Consider the following 22,076-nt stretch of genomic DNA (forward strand, 5'->3'; position numbering starts at 1 on the left):
TCTCTTATCATGAAGGCAGGATTCACTGGAAGGCAAGGCCCCTGGATATTTTTGACTCTGTTTTTGGTATAAGTATCAGTGAAGTGATACTTTATTGAACTGTTGGTGCTTTGGGGCCTTATTAAAAAATCAGCAGCATGAGCCTTCTCTAGGATATGTATAATTGCCATCACAGTGTTGTTTCTCCCTGTCACAGTGCTTACCTGTCAGGGCAGCATATTGGTAGCTGTCTGCATGGATCAGATAAGGAGGTGAAGAGCAAAGCCCATGGCTTTTTTTTCTGCCCTCTTCCTGTGCTGGGACAGTGATAATTTGCTCCTACCCAGGAGAATTCACACTGTGGCATTGTTTCTAAGAGTAAGAAAGCCTCAAAAGAGTATTATATTACTATTACTTTGTTCAGCAGTGGCCTGTGTTATCTAGTTTTCAGAGTTTCTTAATTTTGCCTTTCATGTTGCCCTGCATACCTAGTAAATGAGTCCAAAAGTCTATAAACAGCCAGATTTTAGCCTTTTTTCTAGCATCACCCAGGAGATCTCACACATGCCCACAGTTACAGGGTGTTAATTCCAGGGAGGAGGCAGACCAAGCAGTCTAGGAAACACATGAGCAATACTTTTCGTGTATTGGAAGTTTATATACAGAAAAGAAGGAGATGACAGAAAGCTAACCTGAAAGCCAAGAGGATGTCCTGCAGCAGGACATGTCAGCAGGATGCTTCAGCCTAACTGTGGCTAGCCCCACCACAGAAGCAAACAATACAGGTACCAATTAATATGTTGTTTTCTATGATGTCTCCCTGTGGTCTAGCATCATCATCTCTCATTACAGAGCAATCTAAGAGATACAGGCTGCCATGGACATAGGGAAGACTTGAAACAACATGAGGTAGCACAGGAAGTCTGATCTCTTTAATTGCACAAAGAAATTAGATTAGCTTCCTTTCCGTGCTCTGGGCTTGAAGAACAGCATGCTAAGCTGAAACTTGCCTGGCTTGAATGCAGAATGTATGCAACGTGTATGTTTGTCCAATGTGTCTTCCAAAATGGTTTATTTCTGCTTTTTTTATTTTTTTTTCTTTCTCTTTTTTCACCAGAAAGAAACACCACTTGCCAATGCTGCATTTTGGGCTGCAAGAAAAGGAAACCTGGCTCTCCTCCAGCTGCTGCTGAACAGTGGGCGAGTAGATGTGGACTGCAAAGACAGCGTATGCACACAATGCACCTACACCCACACCACTGATTTTGCATCACTTTCCATAGTCCACTGTGCAGAGGGTGTGGTAGGAATCTAACATGAGACATTTGAGAGTCTTAAGGCACTTAAGGATGATTTAAAACCTCTTGTCAGGAAGCAAGTTTGAAACTTAAGATCATGATTTACATCAGTGGCAAGGGGTTAAGAATTTGCCAGCATTCAAAAATGTGTCTTACACAGTTATTTGTGGGGCTGACATTTAAAACACAGATCCTAGCACCTCGGGCTTCTCTTTCCAAAGAAATGTCATTGTAGTAATAGATCACAGTGAAGAGTTAGCTCAATTAAGCCCAGGTAGCAATGATTCTGTCAGCTAGCAGAACTCCTCATAATTAGAAGAACTGGTGGTCTGCTAAATTCTTCCTCCTCCCCTCCAGTATCTCTGGACTGGGCACCAACATGAAGGCACAAGATTGCCAATCGAAGAGGAGCCCAGACACGTGACAGAGAGATTTCATGGGCATTTTCTTACTGTAATTGACATGGGTTGAAATTAGTTTTCAGATTAGAAATGGGTTGATAACACGGATAACGACTATTTCTTTTTATTCTGCCTGTAACATATGGTGAGATACTTGATTGTGCTAAGCTGTGTCAAAGAGCAGGAGAAAACTGAGTTTGGGAAGTTCCAGGTTTCTTTCCCTTGGCATGGGGACTGACTGACATGGAGTCATGCCAGTGTTGTACAGGATTAGTGCCATTTCAAGCCTGAAACATGAACCTGCCACAGCTTCTCTCACTTTGAATACCCTCAAAGTGCAAGAGATTTTTTTAAGCACATTGACTTTAACCTATCTTTTCATTTTCATTTCATTTTTGCCGTGTAGGCAAGAATTTGTCCTACAGTACTTCTGGAGCTGGTGCTGTGACTGTCCTTCTGCCAGGGAGGGAAGGATGTTCAGATGGAGGCTTGAAGTAAACAGGACAGAGATCAATGTAAAAAAATAAGGTCCACTACTGCTCATTTTTTCACGAAAGAAGACTAACTTTGGTCAAGAATTTTCACACTGCACTGCATTATTAATTGTATCAGACATACACATTTTCTAGACTAAATTATTTTTGTACAATTAAGACCACATGCTTCCTTTTTTCAATGTCACCTATTTCTTCTTTAAATTGAAGTGATGTGGGGGAATGTTTTAGAAGTATGAGTTTCATCCTTATATGCATATGGTTTTCGCATATTATCCATACACCACACACATATAACCTCAATCTTGCTTGGTTCACTGGAACAGTGACCTTGTAGTGTACTGAGGGAACATATTTCTGGACAGAAAGTTCTCTTTTATAATGTGAAGAGTCACAGAATGAGTTTGCTCTGATTGTTTGAATAGGGAATTAGTGTTCAAATCACCCAGCCCCTACTCCTGACTGTGACTCAGAATAAGTGACTCAGCTGAGTCACTCAGCTCCTGTGTCTAAGGTTATTCTTCTGGAAATGATGCAAAGATCTTTGGGATTCTGTGATTTAAAAAAGCCTGTGTATTAAAAAAACCCATTCTTTTTATTCTTATTCAATAAGGCAAAGTATTTTTATACATATCTGTTGAACAGTCAGGCCTTAACACTGCAGGCAAGTCTGTAATGTTTTTGCTTAAACACCTGCTAATTGCTTATTTTCAAAGTATTCTTGATAGTAAGTTTAAAATGATAGCAAGTTATTTGATGATCAGCTTTTTTTCCTTCAGCTTTTCAGAAGAGATGCTGTCTCTTTCAGACAGCCTGATTCATTGCTGTAGGTGTCTGTTGAAGGTACTGACTTATTTTTCCTTACCCCCAGCTTGGCACAACAGCTCTGATGGTGGCATCTTACTATGGCCACATAGATTGTGTACGGGAATTGGTGTTGCAAGGAGCAGATATCAATCTGCAGAGAGAGGTAGGAGAAGTTCTGCATTCAAACAGGGCTTGATTAAGTTTGTTGTTTGTTTATTACAAATAATAATAGACAGTTGTCTGTGGCTTTTTGCCAGTTGCTTCTTTGTCACTTGCTGTGCAGTGCATGTATAACAGGGTTTGTTCTCCTGACAGCATCAGAGAATCAGATATCTGGAGTTTATAACAGAAAATGAGATGCCAGAGGTACATTTAAAAATAACTTATCAAACATTTTCAGCATATATGGTTGGGGAGGGTCAGTTACACCTGAGATGTAACCCCCCCAGGTTATGCCATTTATGTATTTGCAGTTTTACTTATTGGCACAATAATTTACAGCTCTCTAGATGGAATAAATGATAAATCCTTTACCTTTTAATTTGCATCCTGGTCATTAAAATTGAGTAGGTGCCATTGCTAGCACAGGGGCTATTTTGACTCGGTATTCTTTAGAGTTTCTGCCTCTTAGTCTGAGACAACTCATCTCTAACAATCACACAACTTGATCACCCATACCCTTCCCTACATGTCTGCTTTGCATTCAAGGCATCTCTTGCACCATGACATGCTTGCTTGTGGAACGGACATCAATGACTCGTTTTGAGAAACAGCCTTTCACTCACGCTCCATGCAAATGGTTGTAAGGAGTACTTGCAGTTACTCTGGTCTGTGTGTTGGCTACACAGAGCAGAATTGCTCTGGGATAACCACAGTTGTACTGGTCCTAAGAGCAGCTTAAGGAGGACGTGCTTATATGGGGTGGCAGCATGTAGTGCAGGACAGCAGTATGCTGGTTGCTCTAATAATACATGCCAATGTTTCTTACTTTCCTTGGTTACCTGGAACTAGAGCATTAATCTCATGCTGACATCTGTAAGTTACTGAGTCAGTGAATGCCATGGTTGATGATATAAGTGTCTTTGCACTTACTGGCCTAAACTTGCTCTAATCATGATTGTCAGTGTCTTTCAGTGGGGTCCTGTTCTAACAAAACATATATTTAAACATGTGCCTTCCCCCAGGTAAATATTACTTGGAAAGCGGCTACAAAAGAAAAAGTTGAGAACAGTTTTATGGAGCTGCTCATGAGTATCACTCAGGATATACTGATTCAACAAGCCAACAAAAAGAGAAACATTGAAAGCCTCCAAAATCATTCTGTTGCAGAAAAGGAGCAAAACAGATGAAGTTTAAGCCCTAAAGACCAATGGCATTGCTCTGCAATTAAATACACATACTCAAACCAGTGCTCTTGTGCTCTGAAGTTGTAGTGAAGCTTGGGGAAGTGAGTGCCCCATAAATGTGTCTCCAGGAGAAGGGGTTCTGAAGTGGTCTAAAGGGGCCATGTGCTATTGTAAAGGCTTTTGGTACTGGAGTGAATTTCACGTGTAGCTCCCCTTTCCTGCAACTTCTATGTGGGATGAGAGAGCCCCAAGTCAGGAAAACCTGCGTGTCTTTTCTTTCTCTCTTTCTTCCTTCCTTCCGTCTTTTCTCCCTTCAATCCAGCCTTTAAAAGCTTACATAATGATTTTTGGGGTCTTGATTTGCTCACGTGTTAATGACAGTATGTTACACAACCTGTATAAAATATGGGGTTTCAGTTCTTCTTAGATTTCCCAGTGCAATGGGAAGAAGACTGAGTTAAGATACCTAGTGTCCTCTGCAGTCCTCACAATCATCATTCAGCTGATATTCAACTGATTGAGCTCAATACTTTTTCATTGGAAATATATACTCAGTCCTTATTTGCATGTATATTCAGTCGAGTGTGTTATGTGTTTGGAGTTCTTTTAATACATTTTTCTCTTACAGTCAGGTGCAACTCCTCTGTTCTTTGCTGCACAACAAGGCCACAATGATGTGGTGAAGTTTCTCTTCTCATTTGGAGCCTCCACTGAATTTAAGAATAAAGTAAGATGATGGGTCTATTTTTGCATGATGATACATTCTGACAATCAAGGCTGTTTTTTCATATTCTCATGAAACATGACAAGACAGTGCTAAGATGATAAAAGGATTTCCTCACTTGAACATTTTCTGAGTAATATGCATAATGCAATACATTGTAAAAATATTAACTTGTGACTAGCTTTTATTACCTAGACTTAATAGCATAAGTTGATCAAAGATCTGTCCCTTAATAGTGATATCAGTCTTTCCTCTTAAGCCATCCTCCAATACAAGATCAAAGGGTCTTTTTGTACATGTTAGATAGGATCCCAATTTAGGTGCTTATGTACTTCAATTGCATAGACAGATATTCCATCCGCATTGGGATGTCTCTGCATACCACCATAGGATGCATAGGAGTATAATGGCTTCAGTCCTCCCTAAATTCCCATTTACCCATCTGTAAAAGAAGATGAAATACACCTCAGAGCTTTTATTTCTTTGTTCAGGCAGGTCCTTTTACAACATCTTAGAACAGTCAAAAACGCAGGCAGCAGAGCCTGGGTTCGTCACCCCTCATGGGGTGAACAGCAACAAGCACAGCAGTTCATCACTGACAGCAGTACATCAACTAAGTTTCTTTGCACAAGGCAGTACTAGCACCTCTGCCTTCAGCAAACAGAACCAAAAGCAACATATTTTCATTAAATATACTTATCCTTGACATGCTAGCCACATCTTGAAGCGTTCCCATAATCTGGGGAGGACACTTGCCAGTCACTTACTCTGGGACCCATAGCATTCTGTTTGAAGAAGGAATAGTTCTTTATCCCACAGCACCCAATTTTTCAAGATACTCTAGGCTGTGATTTGAATGATTCCCTCAATCCATACCTGCTTTCTGCAGTCACTGGAAATATAGGCTCTAAATACGAAGGAAATTGATGGAACATTAGAAACTCAATTCTTTATGCTCCAGGGGCAAAAATTCCTAAGGTTTTGTGGACAGAGTCCACACATGCCCTTAGAGTAGTATTCCAGTACCCCAGGGAGCTATACTTGTGGTGAAAAGCTCTCTGACCACAGCAGCAATCAGTAATAAAAACATGAATGAAACTGTAGCTGTTTAACACAACAGCAAGTGCAGCTGTGGAACTTGGCAATGCAGGAGGTTGCAATGTTAAATACAGTAGCTGGATTTTAAAGTGCTGAATAATCTCTTGTGGGACAGATTTATAGGGTAAAGCTGCACATTAAAATAAGCATTGCTTCTCTGACTTTTATTTCAGGATATAGGTGAGGCTTAGCAAGATTCAGAAAGGGAATCTTCCCTTGCATTCAACTAGGAAGTCAGAGGCTCATACCTTGTTCTATCTAGAGGGACAATTACATTTTCACTGAATCTTTCCACAACCTGTAAACTAGGAGTTTGTGAAGAGGCCAAGACTTGATCCAGAAGGTGAACAGCAGGCTTGAAATTGTCTGATCCTTCATGACCATATATGATCTTTTATGAAGCATGCAAAATATATTGATGTAAGACACTAGGGCAGATAAAAGGGAGCGAAGATCTAAATTAAAAAGAAATATTTCTGCATTCAGCTGCTCCAAATGGCTTCCATCTTTGGACAAATGCAAATTTGGGCTCTTCTGTTGCTCGCCTTGAAACTTTGCCTCCAGCTCCCCTTTTCCTGCCTGCCTCTTCTTCTGAATCCAGACCTAACTTGGCCCATATGCCAGTCTTAAATATCTTTTAAGCTGCAGGATGCTCTTCCTCTCCAGACCACAGCTTTCTGCCATTTCCACACAAGCTGGTCATAAGACAACACCAACTCCCACTGGACATAACATGAGAAACTGATGGTGATGTGCATGTGATGCTCTTTTCCAGTAGCATCACCTAACATACCTGTCCAAGTATTCCCTCCTTCTCATCCTTCTTCAAGAAGTGTATCGATCACTTCAGCACTCACGGTGTGACACAAGCCTGAAAAGGTTCTCAGAAGCTGAACAAAGGATTGCTGAGTTACTATGAACCTGTGCCAGATGAAAGTGACACTTCTTTAAAAAGTTGAGGTAGACTATCATGTCCATTCCCTCTTTGCTGTGAGGATCTGCTCTCTCTGGACACTAGTATGAGGGCTTTGCTAAATGCACCATTAATGCTGGGACCTATCCTGGGTATTTCCATGTTCATTCTTCCACTCATTCCTTGCTTGGGTACTGCAGTTCTTTTGAAATGAAGATCTAGACACAGTAATCCAAATGTTTACAGCTTCCAGGCTGGACTTTGCTAACCCACTGAATTTTTAGACTGAGACTGGGTGAGAAACTAACTACTTTGTGCAGCAGTGTGCACTTGAGCAGGAGGCATCAGTGAGATGTAATGCATTGACAGTGCACATCTTCCATTGGCCTGCTAGTGTGGTTTTGTATCAGTCCAATTTTCTGATTCAGTAATGTGGTTTTCATAGCCTGGAATTATTCCATTGTTCTCTTAAGAGATGACCAAGGTAACAGGCTCCTCCATCCCTCTCAAACCCCAGAAACAATATAGTTGACAAAATATGCCTTTTCAGGTTAGAGATAAGGCATTTTCTGACTAAGACACTCAGTTGGGAGCAGCACTGGAAAAGGTATGGCTGATCCTGGTTGTTTTTAAAGGGCACTGCAAAATGGATCAATTTGCAAAGAATATATATATTTCTATTATAAATGAAGACATGGAATTAAAATAAGAAAAAAATTGAATGTATCTTAGAAAACAGAGATTTTAAAACAAAGAAATGCAAAGCCCAACACCTTTTCATGCACTTACCTGTAAATTGTAATTACTATATTTGTTACTCATATATATGAGAGTGCTGGAGAACTATCTTAATACAGGCATGCAATTCTTGTTACCCCTAGTGTCATTAGAGTTGATATTTACTATGGCAGGCAAAGCAAGCATTCTAACACAGTGTAATAAAATAATTAGCAATAAAAGCTGATGTTGTAAAGAGAATGGATAGTACTACTGAAGGTTAATTATTATATATGATATATATATATATAAATCAATAATATTATTCTGCATTGTCCCAGTCTGGCATCCATAAAAATATATAACATAGATTGAAACTTTTTTTCTTTTATTCTGATACATGTTATAAGCATGTGGGTTCTTAAAAGGGGTTGCATAGTGGCAAACCCTTGTTTTCTGAGCAGTACTGCGGGTCAAGCGGTATGTTAGAGGCTATTTTGCAGCAAGTAGTGATTGCAGAAGATCAGTTCCCCTCCCTTGTAGCATATTTCAGAGATGGTAAAACAACATATAATTCTAAGCTACTTTCAGGCGACGATGACAGGCGAAGGAAGGGTAGGCAAATAGACAGAGTGGTCTTACTGAGTGCTGCTGTTTCGGTTACTTACATTGGAGATTGGCGGCTGCTGTTATGTGCTGTCAGTGGGGAGGACAGACTGGGCGTAAGAAAAATGTTTTCTGGGGAAGAATTACAGAGGTAGCTGAGAGAACTGGCTCCTATCTGAGCTGGGAGGGTTTGCCGTGCAGGAGTAATAGAAGCTTCATTGTGTCAGGAAAACAGGATATGAGCGTGACATGAACCCAAGGCCACGTGCTTTCTCTCAGAGGCTGCACCAACAGCCTCCTGCCCACTGCAGAAGGGCGAGTGCCCCAGGAGTGCCTCAGTACTTGCTCACATGTCCAGCTCCCACTTGCTACTCTGCTCAGAGTTTCCAAGAAGCTTGCCAGTACCAAAGATGCTGCTTCAGCTTTTTACTTGTCTCAGCTGAAGCCAAAAAGGAAAAAGGGAATCACGTGGCTGAAAGGGCTGTAAAAACTCTGTAATTTACTGTGGTTTTTTCCCCCTATTAACTTATCTGCTTTCCCATGGTCTGTAAAACATTGGGGTGTCCAGCTACAGCCTTCTGGAGTAAAGTGTAAGAGAAAGCCAGATGGAAGCTCAGTAGGGTGATAGGGGGGCTGAGTTTTCTCCTTCTAAGAAACAATGGACCTTTACACTGTTTGACAATTCCTTGATTTAACTAAGTGTTGTCTTATCACATGGTCAGTGGAAAAGATTCCTGCCCCCAACTTGCCTTTATTACAGAAAGATCTATATCTGCTTTTTCACAGTGGTACCCCAACTTAGAGCATGCAGAGGAATACCAGTCCCTTCTGTTGAATGTATTCAGCTTCATACATCAGACATGCAGTAGAGCAGGTCTTTGAGCTCAGTTGTCCTCCTGATCAGGGACCAAATCTTTGAGCCAAGAAGTTGTTACCCAGTTCTTTCTGACACAGTAAATATTTGACTCAGAGTGGACAGATGGAACTGGGAACCACCCAATACTTTTTTTCTGACCCCTGGACTATGATCAGGCTGATCTAGGAAAACTTGGTCCCTCTAATCTGAAAGATCCAAATGGTATATTCTGGAATTGGGTTATTCTTTGAAAAAAAAATGTCTCTGTCTAAAACTGTTCACTGGATTGAATCAAACACTTGATCAGGATCTCCATTTTGAGTCACTTAGACATCTCTTGGGAGGTAGTATTGCCTTTCTTAAACCTCAAGCTATCACATCTCCCAGGATGGGATCACACATTTGGATTCCAAGCTGGTCTTTAACTCTGCCATGCTAACTGTGGTTAGCTTTGCAGGCTTGTCTTTTATTTGGGACCTGTCATTTGGTTCCCTACAGAAATTACGGTAATAACCAGTCAATCTTCTAAAAATAAGAAGAGTGTATTGAGAACACAAAAATTTTAAAAAACAAAAGCCAGATCATAAAATAATAAACAGTTTTTTCCCATATGCAACTCACTGAGCATGCCTATTTACCCTTGATACAGGAAACCTCAACATTTTTAAGGTTCATAAAACTCATCCCTCCCTGCCTTTCCACAGAGAACCTCCAATCTGGGTATCATAGTTTCTCTTCTTAATTCACTAACCTTTCTCTCTCAATTTCATTCGGGGGTAAGAGTCTTTAAAAATGTCTGGGTTTTGTTTGTAGCCCTTTGATCTGGTAAGTCACCACTCAGGCAAAGAGGCTTTGGGCTGGTTGGAGACAGGAAACAGGTTTCACAAAGCTATTAGCTTTTCCATTGTCTTTTAAGTGTGTATAAGGTGTTTTTTAATCCAGGAACAATAGTGATTGCTTTTGTGTTTTGTTCCAGCAGCTCCTATTAAATTACAGTAGTTTAATTTGGCAGGAATGTCTAATGTCTCATTGTATTTATAGAGAAACTTAACTCCACTGACCTGATTACACACTATATTTACTCAAATAATCCAGAATTAGTAGGCAATCCTTAGACTGTCACACAACAGCCTTACATCTGTGATTTCTCTGACACTCAAGCGTTCTTTGCTTTTCAATGTTGTAGGGAGGAAGGGTAAATAAGAGGTTTTGAGAATAGCTATAAACAGTGCCCGTGGGTTGTTTCAATCATGTCAGAGCTTGAGTTTTCATGAGACTAATATAGCCGTGAAATAGCACCACTGATTAATAAATTTGATTGGCACTTCTCATTATAAAAGATCCATTTAGACCGTTCAAGCTGTAACTGCTTTTCTGGATACCTGTCTATGTGGAAAATTTCAGACAAAACTTTGGAGCTATTTCAGAGAACAAGTCTGAGGCAAAACACAGTCTTGCGATGTTGGTCTTGTGACCACATTAATAACAGCTCTAGAAACCATTTATCTGAACTTTAAGATAGCTTATCTTGTGGAGGAGAGGCTGGAGACTGGGAGAATGCAGGGAAGGAGAGAGAAGACCTGTGGTGTGGATGTTTTGGGCTGTGCATCATCTCTGCGTGATGGCATGGTTCCATCCCAGGCAGAAGAACTTCCCTTCCATATCAGTGTCAGAAATACTGGTAATTTTTGAGTAGGTCACAGCGCACTTAAGATGGCAAGACCTATGTTTGCTATCTCATTTGTTTCAGCTGGTTCAGAGTCAATTGCCAGCAACTCTGAGGCGCTTCCCTTCTCAGATGACTCCCAAGAGAGTGTCTCTACCAGCAGGATTTAATGCATGTGCCTAGGTCTCCCTTTAGTGGTGATATGCAGCAACTATAGCTGGCTGGGATTGATCCTACCTGCAGGGATTGTTTCTTAAGCAGAGGTAACGGGATCATGGGTTTGGTCCAACTCACACTTCTACAATCAGCTAGCATACTTTAAAATGCTTCCCCCTTCCCCCCTACTTGTCTTCAGTCCAAAAATCCACAGATGAGAGGCAGGACACAACAGGGCACAAGGTTCTGGCCAAAGAAGAGCAGATGATCCGTAGGCTTTGGAGCAGGGGAAAGGTGTGCTGTCCTTCCATCAGTGGAAGAGCTTGGCAGGCATGAGGGATTTGGCTGTAAAAGCAAGAGACATGGCGGTGCTTGGAGTTTTGAAGGGAACAAAACTTCTAGTGGCAAAGCAGAAGATGAAGAAAAAACCCAGAATTTTCTTAGTTCCTATCCCTCCCTAAAAAAAACTCGGGAAAAATAATGACAGAGCCAAGTTTAAAGATTTATGTGGCAAGACTTGGTATTAAAATTATGAAAGATTCAGTAGCTAGTCACTATAAAACTGCCGTGAGCCAAATTCTGTAAAGCCTTAAAGCCTTTGGCACGCGCCCTCTCACCTGGCTGTACCCACTCTTTGCTTTTTCACAGGATGGAGGTACAGCTCTTCTGGCTGCCTGTCAGTATGGGCACGCAAAAGTAGTGGAAACTCTCTTGAAGCACGGCGCCAACATTCACGATCAGCTCTACGTGAGTTATTCGACACACATAATATTGACAGTGATGGTGGTGGAACAAATGTGCTGTTGGTTGGACAACAGCAGACACTCTGGCTCCAGCACAGAGAGGCATTTGCCAAATGTTGTGGTTTTGTAGTACTCTGCTTTTCTAAGATGTGAATTTTGTTAACTGTCTGCTTTTCATGATGCTGAGACAAGTAGCACAAAATCACAAAAGGTGCTTTGGCTGCCTTTTGGTTTGCTATCTGTATGAAGGGTATGTACTAAATCTGGGTCTGAATTATGTTGTTTGGTATTTGTGAATCTCCAGTTTGCCAGTGTTTTGGGCAAAGAATGGTTAAAGTGGCTGAACTGATGTTATTTAGTTGACTTTTCAGAAGGTTGGATTGAGCCAATGAAGCTCTGGATTTAATTTACTCCAACAGAGACACAGATAAGTCGAACTTTTCAGCATTCAACAGAAATGAGTGGCAGATTTTCCCTCTGCTTCCCACCACTCTTTCCTACCCCAGGGCACTCAAGACTGACAAAGAGGAAGTTTTTTCCCCGGGATGTACGAGTTTTTTCAGCTGTTTCTACTGGCTTTGGATCTGCAGGGTGCTGTTGCACTCTCAGTTCCCAGCTTAGGGGCTGCTGACTGCAGAAGTCACCAGTGCACTGCGGGCTGTGCACTGGGGGTTAGGGGCTGTGCACAGTCATATGGGGGGTCCCCATCTTGGTGCTGCCCTCACCCTTTATTTGTAAAGAAGGCTGTTCCTCCCTTTCTGCTGTGCAAATAGCAATTGTCTTTCTAATCTGAGGGCAGTGATTCATACCTCTGTACGGTAATTCCAGGGGTTGTCACTCAGTTTAAAAATAGCTGTGCTGCCACACCTGCAGACACTTACCCAGAGGTGAAGGCAGTAAAATAACTTCCTTGTTAGTCTCCTGGAAATGAGCTATATTTGCAATTGGATTTAGAAATATATTTTTATTGCTCATGGATATTGGGCAAAGCCAGTCAGAAACAGCTGCTTAAGAATATTTTCACTTTCTCTTGAAAATAAGTGTTTTGTGGGATATGGCCAAGCTGCATTTGCAAAGTGGTATCTGGATGGCAGTTTCACTGGCAGGCAACCAAATGAGAGGGATTTCCAGCATGCCTTTGGATACTCCTCCCAGAACCATTGAGATCTATGTTTTAGTTTTAAATAGACTCAGGTGAGGCTTCAAGAGGGCAGAAGACAGGAGAATACCTTAATTAAATAGTATTTCTTGCAGAAATATGTTATAGCCTCAAGACAGCTTTCTCATTGCAGTATCAATTTAAACCAAATAGGTGTCAGGAAATGCAAGATTCTCCATCTTGATTGATGCTACAATAAAGACCTTTTTTAATATTACACAACCTTGTGTACTTTTTAAATTGAAATGTTCTCACTATATCTGTCTCTGGGGGAAGCCTGCAAAGGCTCTGATACCATCACCCTTTTTCTCACATAGCAACCAGAGAAAACAGCCCCTCAGAGAGCACAGGGGTGTGCATTTATAGTGCCAGTAGACACCTCTTTTGTTTACCAGGACATTTGTCTTGCAATCAATGTCAGACACTCTAAATTCAGTCCCTGGGGTGCTATATTCAGCTCATGCTTCACCAAGTCTGTGCTGAGTTTTGCAGGAAGAGGAGTAGCTAAGCACTCTTTCTGCAGACAACAGCATTCCGTCCCAACTTGGTGATATACCAGTGAGGTCAACAACAGGCTTTCATTAAAATGCCCTATATTTTGTCATAAGCATCTGCCTGAGTTGGCATGAGATGTGTACTTGCACATCTGAGATGGAGTGAGGAGGTTCATTCATGTTTCTATTTAAACAGAGTCTCAGCTTCTGGAAAAACTTGCCCGAGCACGTTCTGTGCTGAGTGCTGTGGATATAGGATGGGTAAACACCTGTTCCACCCTCAATACAGATTTCTATTTCTAGCTGGTTGGATGGATTATAACGCTGTTTGAATATGTTTCATCAAAAAAACTTAATGAAATACGACTTTTAAATTTTCTTCCCAGGGGAGAAGTTTCTGTGAAGTCAAATTCTGAGAACATCTGCACATGAAAGACATATTGAAGAAAAATAAAATCCTGTATTTGTTCAAAATTTATTCTTTCACAAGCTTTTTGTAGGAAAATTCTGGTTTCTAATAGGGCTATGAAATACTTTTAGATTGCTATATTACAGGTGAGGTCTCTTCTACATGATGTGCCAGAGCAGTGACATGGTAGTTGCTGGGGAAACACAGGAGTATGTCACAGTCTTTACTCCTTCAGCCTCAAGAGCAGACTTCAGTGTTGAGAACTCCAGTTTTGCAAAGTACTTGAACATGTTTTCACCATGTGTCTATGTAGCAGAATACTTTGCATGAGCATATAAAAGTTAAATGAACCTATATTGCTATACAGGAATTAATTTCTAGTTATGTTGATCAGTGCTTCAAAGAACTACACTCTTGGTATTCCAGACCCAGGATTTAAAGCTCAGTTTGATATACTTGTGTATACTGAATGAAAATGTTACCATAGTTTATTATGAACTAGACTTTGGATTTTGGTAATTATTTCTTAAGCATGGCTTTTTATCTGCTGTTACACAGCATACGGACTCAAGAATGAGAACTTGATTCAGTTTGATTTGGTTTTGTGTAGAAAAATGACATCATTTCAATACAATGTGAGGTGGATGTGTTTGTTCTTAGGATGGAGCTTCTGCAATTTTCCTGGCGGCACAAGGAGGCTATCTGGATGTCATCCGACTGTTGCTTTCTTCAGGAGCAAAGGTTAACCAGCCACGGCAGGTATGCTCAACACCTCAAGGCAGAGCTGGGTTCTAATTTTTTACAGTTATGAAAAATTAACACTGGAATTTTGTCCAGGCATTAGGTTCCCATGGAGGTGGGGGGAAGGCAGTTTGTGGCTGTGCCCACATTCTGTGTTTTAGTTCAGATTGGTAATGTGATTTTGAAGTGAGTATCTCAGTAATTTCTGGTCACACACAAACTAGACCATTTTTGGAAGAAGTGAAACTGAAAGCTCTGTTCTAGGTCTGCACCCATTGTGCTTACCACCCCATGAGTCACCACCCCTAGAGGTATTTAAAAGACGTGTAGATGTGGCACTTGGGGGCATGGTTTAGTGGTGGACTTGGCACTGCTGGGTTAACAATTGGACTCAGTGATCCTAGAGGTCTTTCCCAACTTAAAGGATTCTATAATTCTAAAACAGATCAAACCACTGACTGCTCATTTGAACAGGTTTGAACTACGTGCACGTTTGGGCCAGGGACTAAACTAAATCAAAATAAAGCTGTATATAATAATATAAGGGCCTTACACTACCTTTTGCCACTACTGATCCCTTTGTGTGGTACCATGTTACCTGTGAAGGTCTACACAGCCTACCACATCTGTGATTTCTTTTGGAAATCCTTGGAAAAGCTTTTGAAAATCATGAATTCTGGTAGGAGTATATTATCTATATATTGAAATCTCCAGGGCATCAGTTGATCTTTGACAAAAGCTTTTATTTTTAGTTTTACTTTTTTGTTTGTTTGTTTTACTTTCTCATCCCTGTGCACTTTGAAACTTGAGCATGAATGTTACCTTCATCTCTGGAAATTCTTGATACATGTGGAAAGCCTTTCTCCCCATTTCCAGCTAGTTACTCTAGTGGGCTTGATCCTGCAAACACATATGACCAGTGGCAGCCATAAGCATGAAATTAGCTCCTCTGCAAGCAATGGGGCTGTTGTTTGATCATTAAGTGATATATCTGAGCTAGATTTGTGGCTGGTTCAGAGGTCCCTGGTAGGGGGTTAAGGGCTGGATCCACCGTGCATCGCTGGATGCTGGTGTTAGATAAGAGTGCAAAAGGCTTTCAAGGTGTTAAACTAACCATGGGATAGGTAAGCATGCATGGTGTACAGAAACATATATAATTGTAACAAAACATATATAGTTCTCTTGATTTCCAAGAAAAGGGTTTCATAATTGTTTAGCTGTTTCTTGACTCTAAAATCAGTGCTGAAACAGCCAGATGTGGCAGTTGCACAGCTAGCTTTACAACCCAGCATGTAGAAACGTTTGGTTAGAGACAGGGCTTCTCAGGAATCTCTACCTGCTTTGAGAGAGCCTCCACTGTGATCTGCTGAAACCCTCAGGCAAGGTAGCTGTCCTGGGTCTTCACTGCACATTTGAAATTGATGGGATAAGGTCTTGTCCTCGCAATCAGTCATGTATGTCTGCCAGGTGGCTGTGATCACTGACTGCAGCAAGTGAAAAATCAGCAGGCAAGAGCAAATGAACGCAAAAACTCTAATAACAGTGAACAACGTGGCATGCAACAGGCCTTGCCAGGTATTTTCAGTATTTCCTTTCATCTACCCTGAAAGCCTGACAAATCATAGCTTGGCAACAGAGACTGATCTATATATGACTTTTGCTGCATCTGTAGGTGTCTGTGTACAGTCCTGGCTGTGGGGTAAGAAAACAAAATTAGTATTTTAAGTGCCCAAACTAAAGTAGTTTTCTTTCTGTCCCTACCCCCACCTCCCAGCACCAGAGCTGTGCTGGCAGCTACTCCCTGGATCAATGCATTAGCTGCTCCTAGGTTTCCTTCACACTGTCTCCCAAGAAAAAGATTAAGAAATGTTAAGGCCTGTTAATTAACACAGTCTAAAAGATCAGCGTAGAAGGAGAGACTAAAGTATGCGTTAATGCCTTTGGAGTCATTCAAAATAGAGTTGTTGAGTGTTAGATTTAGCTGAACCATGTTGCCATAAAAACTGCATCCTGCTAACTGTAATTATAGTGCACCAGCTAATTCTTTCTGACACTATTTTTTTAACTCTCTAATCCAATTTCTACAACATAATGTTTCACGAGGCATTTTTGAATCTTAGTTGAGGGAAAGACTCGTCTCTGTGTGACTGTTCCTCCTGGCTCCTCTGTTTCATCTCCAGCAGGACAGGCTTACTTTGCTTCAGGGTACCTCCGATCCCTGCTAAGACTATGCCTGGATAAGTGCGTGGCATTTGTATTTGGGCCCACTGTAATCTGAAACATTTCCTTAACAAATGGAATTTTTTTACTGTTTAATTAGTCAAGTAATGGTTGGATGAATCTAAGTCTCTTTCTTACTAACAAATCAATTTATACTTTGTTCAAAGGTGGCGTGTTGGTCATGAGGAATGTAGCTCTAGATGGGGCAGTTTTGATGCCAGATGACTCTCACTGTCAGTAACAAGCTACATTGCTCTCACTGTGGTAGGAAACTTCCAGGCAACATTACCTCAAATACAGGACTGAAGAGTGCCAGGTGTGAGTTTATGCTTCTCCTTCCTCATGGTATAGAGCTTTTCCTCTCTACCTTGTGAATTTGAAGGCCTAATTCATGTGCCTGAGCACATGCATCTGCATTATATGTCTCCTTCTGCTGCAGTGGTACCAGTTCCCCTTCAGTTTGGTGTCCCACCTCCCACATCCTACAGCGTTGCTCATGACACCATAGAGCATTTCAGATGGTGCTGGCTGTTTGTGTGCAGGCTCTTTAGCTCAGCTCTCAGAAGACCAAATAGTGAAGCTTTCCTGGCAATGTGAATTCTCTTGGGTTTTATTTGCCTTCTATTCTTTCCAATATTGAGGAGCAGGGCAGGAATTCTATTGTCATCTTTTTGTCTAGACAGAGCTGGGCGCAGTGTCTGAAGCCTGGTGCAGGAGTGGTTTCTATGCTTCTCCAACTCAAAAAACAAAGCTATAAGATTTTTTGCCAATGAATTTCACGCTGTTTTGGCAGCCTGTGTCCCAGCAGGCTTTAGTCTGTCTGGCTAAGCAGATTCAAAATAATCTGAAAAATATTTTTTTCTTACCATGTGATATGTAATTACACTTACATGTAAGCCAGTAGAGTGGACTTCAGGCAAAAAAGCAATTTGCTATTAGCAAATTAGGTATAGGTGGTGCAAGTGGATTAATGGGCACAGCAGTGGAGAAGGTAACACTGAGTAGCCTAAGAGTAGGGGGTCTGTGCCCCTGGAATCCCCTACTGGTAATTCAAGGGGTCTTTCACCTCCCACCCTACTCCAGCCTTTTCTAAAACTTCAAGCCATAAGCAAAAGCTGAGATTTAAAGCTGCAAAGCAAAGTCAATAGTTAATGGGTAAGAGAAAGAGGATCAGAAAATTCAGTCAGAGTATCTTTGGAACTGCTGGCTGCTAGATGTAATAAGGTGTAGTCCATATATACTAGCTTGTAATTAAATACGGAAAAAAAGAACAATTTACAAACATATTGGGTGTTTAACATTGTTCTAGGAATGTAATAGTCTGAAGTCTGCTAAGTGGGCAGAGGGACAAGGAAAGGAAAGTAGTTTTTGGACTTTCTTCCTGACTCATCTCCAATCTTTATTATCAGTTTACACATGAATTCTCATGTGACCTTTTAGTAAAATGTAATATCTCTTTTACACCATTCACCAACATGAAAATGGACAGAAGCTCTTCTACTCTGTATAAATATTTTACATATTTGCATAAACCTGCCTCTTAGATGCTGTTTGCTCTAGAGAAAGAAGATGACCACAGGCAATGTGAGCTCACCATCAGTTTTAGCATCTTTCTTCTCTTCAGGCTAAATCCTTCAAGACAGCCAGTCTTTCTTATAATGTATTTTTGCCTCTAGCCTGTAACTGAGCCACCAAGGATGATGTCTAACAGCAATACTATTTAAGGACAGTTAATGGTAGCAGTGATGTTACACAACACTTGTATTTCCTTCTGCTGCTTTTCATTTATATCTGAAAATAAGAGTTGCTCTTACAGACTTCACTGTGATTGAAAAAAAGCTGCTATGTTCCCCGAGCTTCTGTTTGTATTTCTTGTGTAAATACACATGTGGATTTGCACAACTTTAGTTCTTCACATAGATTAAATTGTAGGTGGCTCTCAGATATTTTCAAAATTTTGAAGGCTTTTCCAGGGTCCTTACTGCTATTTTCTAGAGCCCTCTGGTGGGGGAAGATTAGAAAAATATGAAGCGTCAACTTACTGGTAGGGAAAACACTATAAATTGAAGAGGGACAGTTTTTGCCATCACAATAACATCACAAGACAGCCTTCGTTATTTTTGAATCACAAAGAACATTCATAGCTATGACAGGATATATACTAGAATGAGGTCAATCACTAATTTCAAAGAGTTAATTTATAGAGAAATTATACAAGAGTGGGCAAAGATCCTGTTCCTCGCTATTTCAGAATACTAAAGATCTCAGGATGTGCATTTGCTCTCTCTCGGAATCAGAAAAAGAAAAACCCAGAACATTTATATCAAAGGAAGAAATAACTTTTCTGTTTCCTTGAAAGGATTAAGTCTAGCCCATAGAAAGCAGAAAACTGGTACAACAATGGTTTTTTGGATTGCATGATCCAAGTCAGTTGGCACTGAGAAGAGAGATTACTTCTTTGATCAAGGTGGAAATATTTTATTTAAAGTAAAAAGTTGATTTCTTCTGAAGCTTCTCATTAAGACTCTTTTGGAAGCCTCAGTATATTTTGTCTTCCACTTTCAGGCCAAGTCTTCAGGCTGCTAAGGGTGGTGAGGGGAACTGGCAAACGCTGAAGGCAGAAGCAGACGCCCTGCAATGTGAGGCCTCACTTTTATGTTAAAGTCCAAACAGCCAAAGCCTTTTGTTAAAGGCTCACAAGAATCAGTTTGGCACCACATAACTGTTGGAGTCCTCCTGCAATCTCGAGAATCAGGCCATTTAGAAGCAAAAGGAGAAGAAGATACAAAACTAAATTCTAACTACAGTGAAAAATACTTGTAGTGCTTCAACTCACTTTTGCCTTTGCGATGGAAATCCATCACAAAGTTTAGCCTATTCTGAAAGTGCATTTCATTTTCTAGGGGTTTATGCTCAAATAATGCCTGCATAGGACAATTTTTCCAAACCAGATTGCTTCATGCTGGATTCCTTGGTAATTGTTCTGTTTTCTAGTGGAGTTCTTGAAGATAAAATTTGTAAAATACTCACCATCACTGTAAGGCAGGACATTTTTACCAGATTCCCTGAGGGTGTATAATGTAACCTTATATTGAAAGTTGATGATCATCTTGCATTGCTCCCTAGCTTCTTTAAACAACTTTCACTCCCTATGCACAGATACCCAACTGCAGAATCTGCCTGTGCATGCTGAGGTTTGTCTGTATCTTCTGTCACATCTAACCACCTAGAGTTCAAAGTACACAGGATACCCTTAGTCTTTGTGTTTCAAACTTACCCGTGTATTTTAAGCACAACTGGTGCCTGACTGGGCTTTAACTCTTCACACAACAATGCACATTTCCATCCAACTATGCAAAAGAAAGCAGATAGGGATGGCTCTACTCCACAAATTGAAGCAGTTCTAACTTGACATACCAACTTCCCAAGTGTTTTTGGACACAGCTCTGCATATGTCTCCCTGTGATGCAGGATTTCATTGAGTAATTGAAGTACATCCGTTCCAGTAGGCTCGGGCAGTAAAATATCAGAGAGCCTAGGACATCAAGGTGAAACCATTAGCAGTCTTATTTTTCTTGCAGGATGGGACAGCTCCCTTGTGGATTGCCTCCCAGATGGGTCACAGTGAAGTGGTGCGAGTCATGCTGCTCCGCGGTGCTGAGCGAGACGCTGCGAGGGATGTGAGTAGCACTTCTTCCTGCACTCTGTCTGCAGCTTAATGCCTCCTAGCTTTTCCAGGGACTATAAGTCAGACTGTCTGAAGGCCTGGTGTCCCTGTCCCCAGAGTCCTCCATGTTTGCCAGGTTGAAAAGTCCCACCGTGGGTTTCCTTTTTCCTGCTGTGTCTGGGACAGCTTCCTGGAGGTACCTTCTGGAACAGGGGAATGGAAATGTCCACATAGATGAGAGACAAAGGCGATGGATATATGGTGTCACTGGTTCATTTTCCCCTGAAGTTTTCACGTGCCAGAGGAACAATCCTCCAGATGCCCTAAAACCAGCAGCACATGCTGTGGAGGTGCCTCCTCAAAGATGATGAGCAGAGGAGATCCTCCTCTCTGAGGCACAGGCAAGAGCTGGTGTTTCCCTCCAGCCAAGGGGAATGCAGGTAAAGCATCCGCAACAGCAGAACTGACCTCCTCTCTCTTTTAAAGGATGGTACAACTGCTTTACTGAAGGCTGCCATTAAAGGATACAACAATGTGATAGAAGAGTTGCTGAAATTCTCTCCTACGCTTGGCCTCCTTAAGGTTAGTAGTTAAACACACAGATTTTTAGACAAAATCTCAAGAAGGCAAAGGGTCTGATGAAAGACCTGGAATTTATGACTGTGATAGTGGAAGACCATAGGAGCTTGAGCCCAAAAAAAGTCAAGAGAAAAATGAAATTATCTTATTTAATTTTTAATGCAACACATAAAAGAATCTTTTCAAACAAATCTGGGAATTTAATTTTTGGAATGAGGAAGCACATCATGTCATAGAAGGAATTCTCCTGCTTTTTGTCACCTGATTTTATTTCTACTGTAAATTAATTGCTCTTGACAGTGCAATTTTTAGCATTATACTGAGCCCTCTTTTGCATTTAGTCAGCAAAATAGTGTCCTAAGAAATACATTGCAAGCAGATTCTGTACTTGATTTTGTTTTTCTCTGAATTCATAAAGTGACTTGAAAAATAACAGATATTTGGAAGCTGCTTTTTAATGGCTGACCTAATTTTATGTGTCTGTGTCACATACTTTGATAGCCTCTGTGCATGCAACAGATTGGCAACTTTGATGTACTTGATAATGTAGATGTTAATTACAAGTATGAAATAGCTTCCACACTTATTTGAACTGTCAGTTTGCAACCACAAAGAAAAGGCCAGCCATAAAAAACCCCACCATTCAGCTGTCTGACAGTGAGGCCATTAATCATCAGAAAAAGAAGATAAAATGCACAGATGGTTTCCATTACTGCTTGCGCTTCTGTTTCACTTGCTAATGACTGATTTTGCCAGGCAGAAGCAAGTGCTATGTTCATTTCACCTCTAATCTATTGACAAGGGTAATTTTTAAAAGGAAATATTGCTGTGGTAAAGTGAACTTGACTCTCATTTTTATTAAAGCATTTAAAATCACCTCCTTCATAGCCCCCTTAGCTGCCAGCACCCTATCTAAACCAGACACTAGGTCTTTGATGGCCTAATCTCTTCTGTGTCACTTCTCTCTCATTCATAGGTTTGTTCTTTACAAACATTTGTGTTT

The 22,076-nt window shown here is 40.9% G+C and overlaps 1 protein-coding gene across 2 annotated transcripts in view; it reads left to right on the forward strand.

Annotated features, from left to right (window-relative positions):
• ANKRD29 (ankyrin repeat domain 29) overlaps nucleotides 1-22,076 on the forward strand; it is a 33,413-nt gene that overhangs the window by 4,706 nt on the left and 6,631 nt on the right. Inside the window, exons 2-8 of one of the 2 annotated variants that reach the window (XM_064655091.1) lie at nucleotides 1,097-1,207; nucleotides 3,044-3,142; nucleotides 4,954-5,052; nucleotides 11,710-11,808; nucleotides 14,527-14,625; nucleotides 20,409-20,507; nucleotides 20,981-21,076. In XM_064655091.1, coding sequence (XP_064511161.1) covers nucleotides 1,097-1,207; nucleotides 3,044-3,142; nucleotides 4,954-5,052; nucleotides 11,710-11,808; nucleotides 14,527-14,625; nucleotides 20,409-20,507; nucleotides 20,981-21,076 — 702 coding nt within the window. The remainder of the gene's footprint in view (nucleotides 1-1,096; nucleotides 1,208-3,043; nucleotides 3,143-4,953; nucleotides 5,053-11,709; nucleotides 11,809-14,526; nucleotides 14,626-20,408; nucleotides 20,508-20,980; nucleotides 21,077-22,076) is intronic. The other variant, XM_064655100.1, reaches the window with a different exon arrangement.

Source organism: Pseudopipra pipra, chromosome 1, assembly GCF_036250125.1.
Source record: "Pseudopipra pipra isolate bDixPip1 chromosome 1, bDixPip1.hap1, whole genome shotgun sequence".
In the NCBI taxonomy this organism is placed as follows: domain Eukaryota; kingdom Metazoa; phylum Chordata; class Aves; order Passeriformes; family Pipridae; genus Pseudopipra; species Pseudopipra pipra.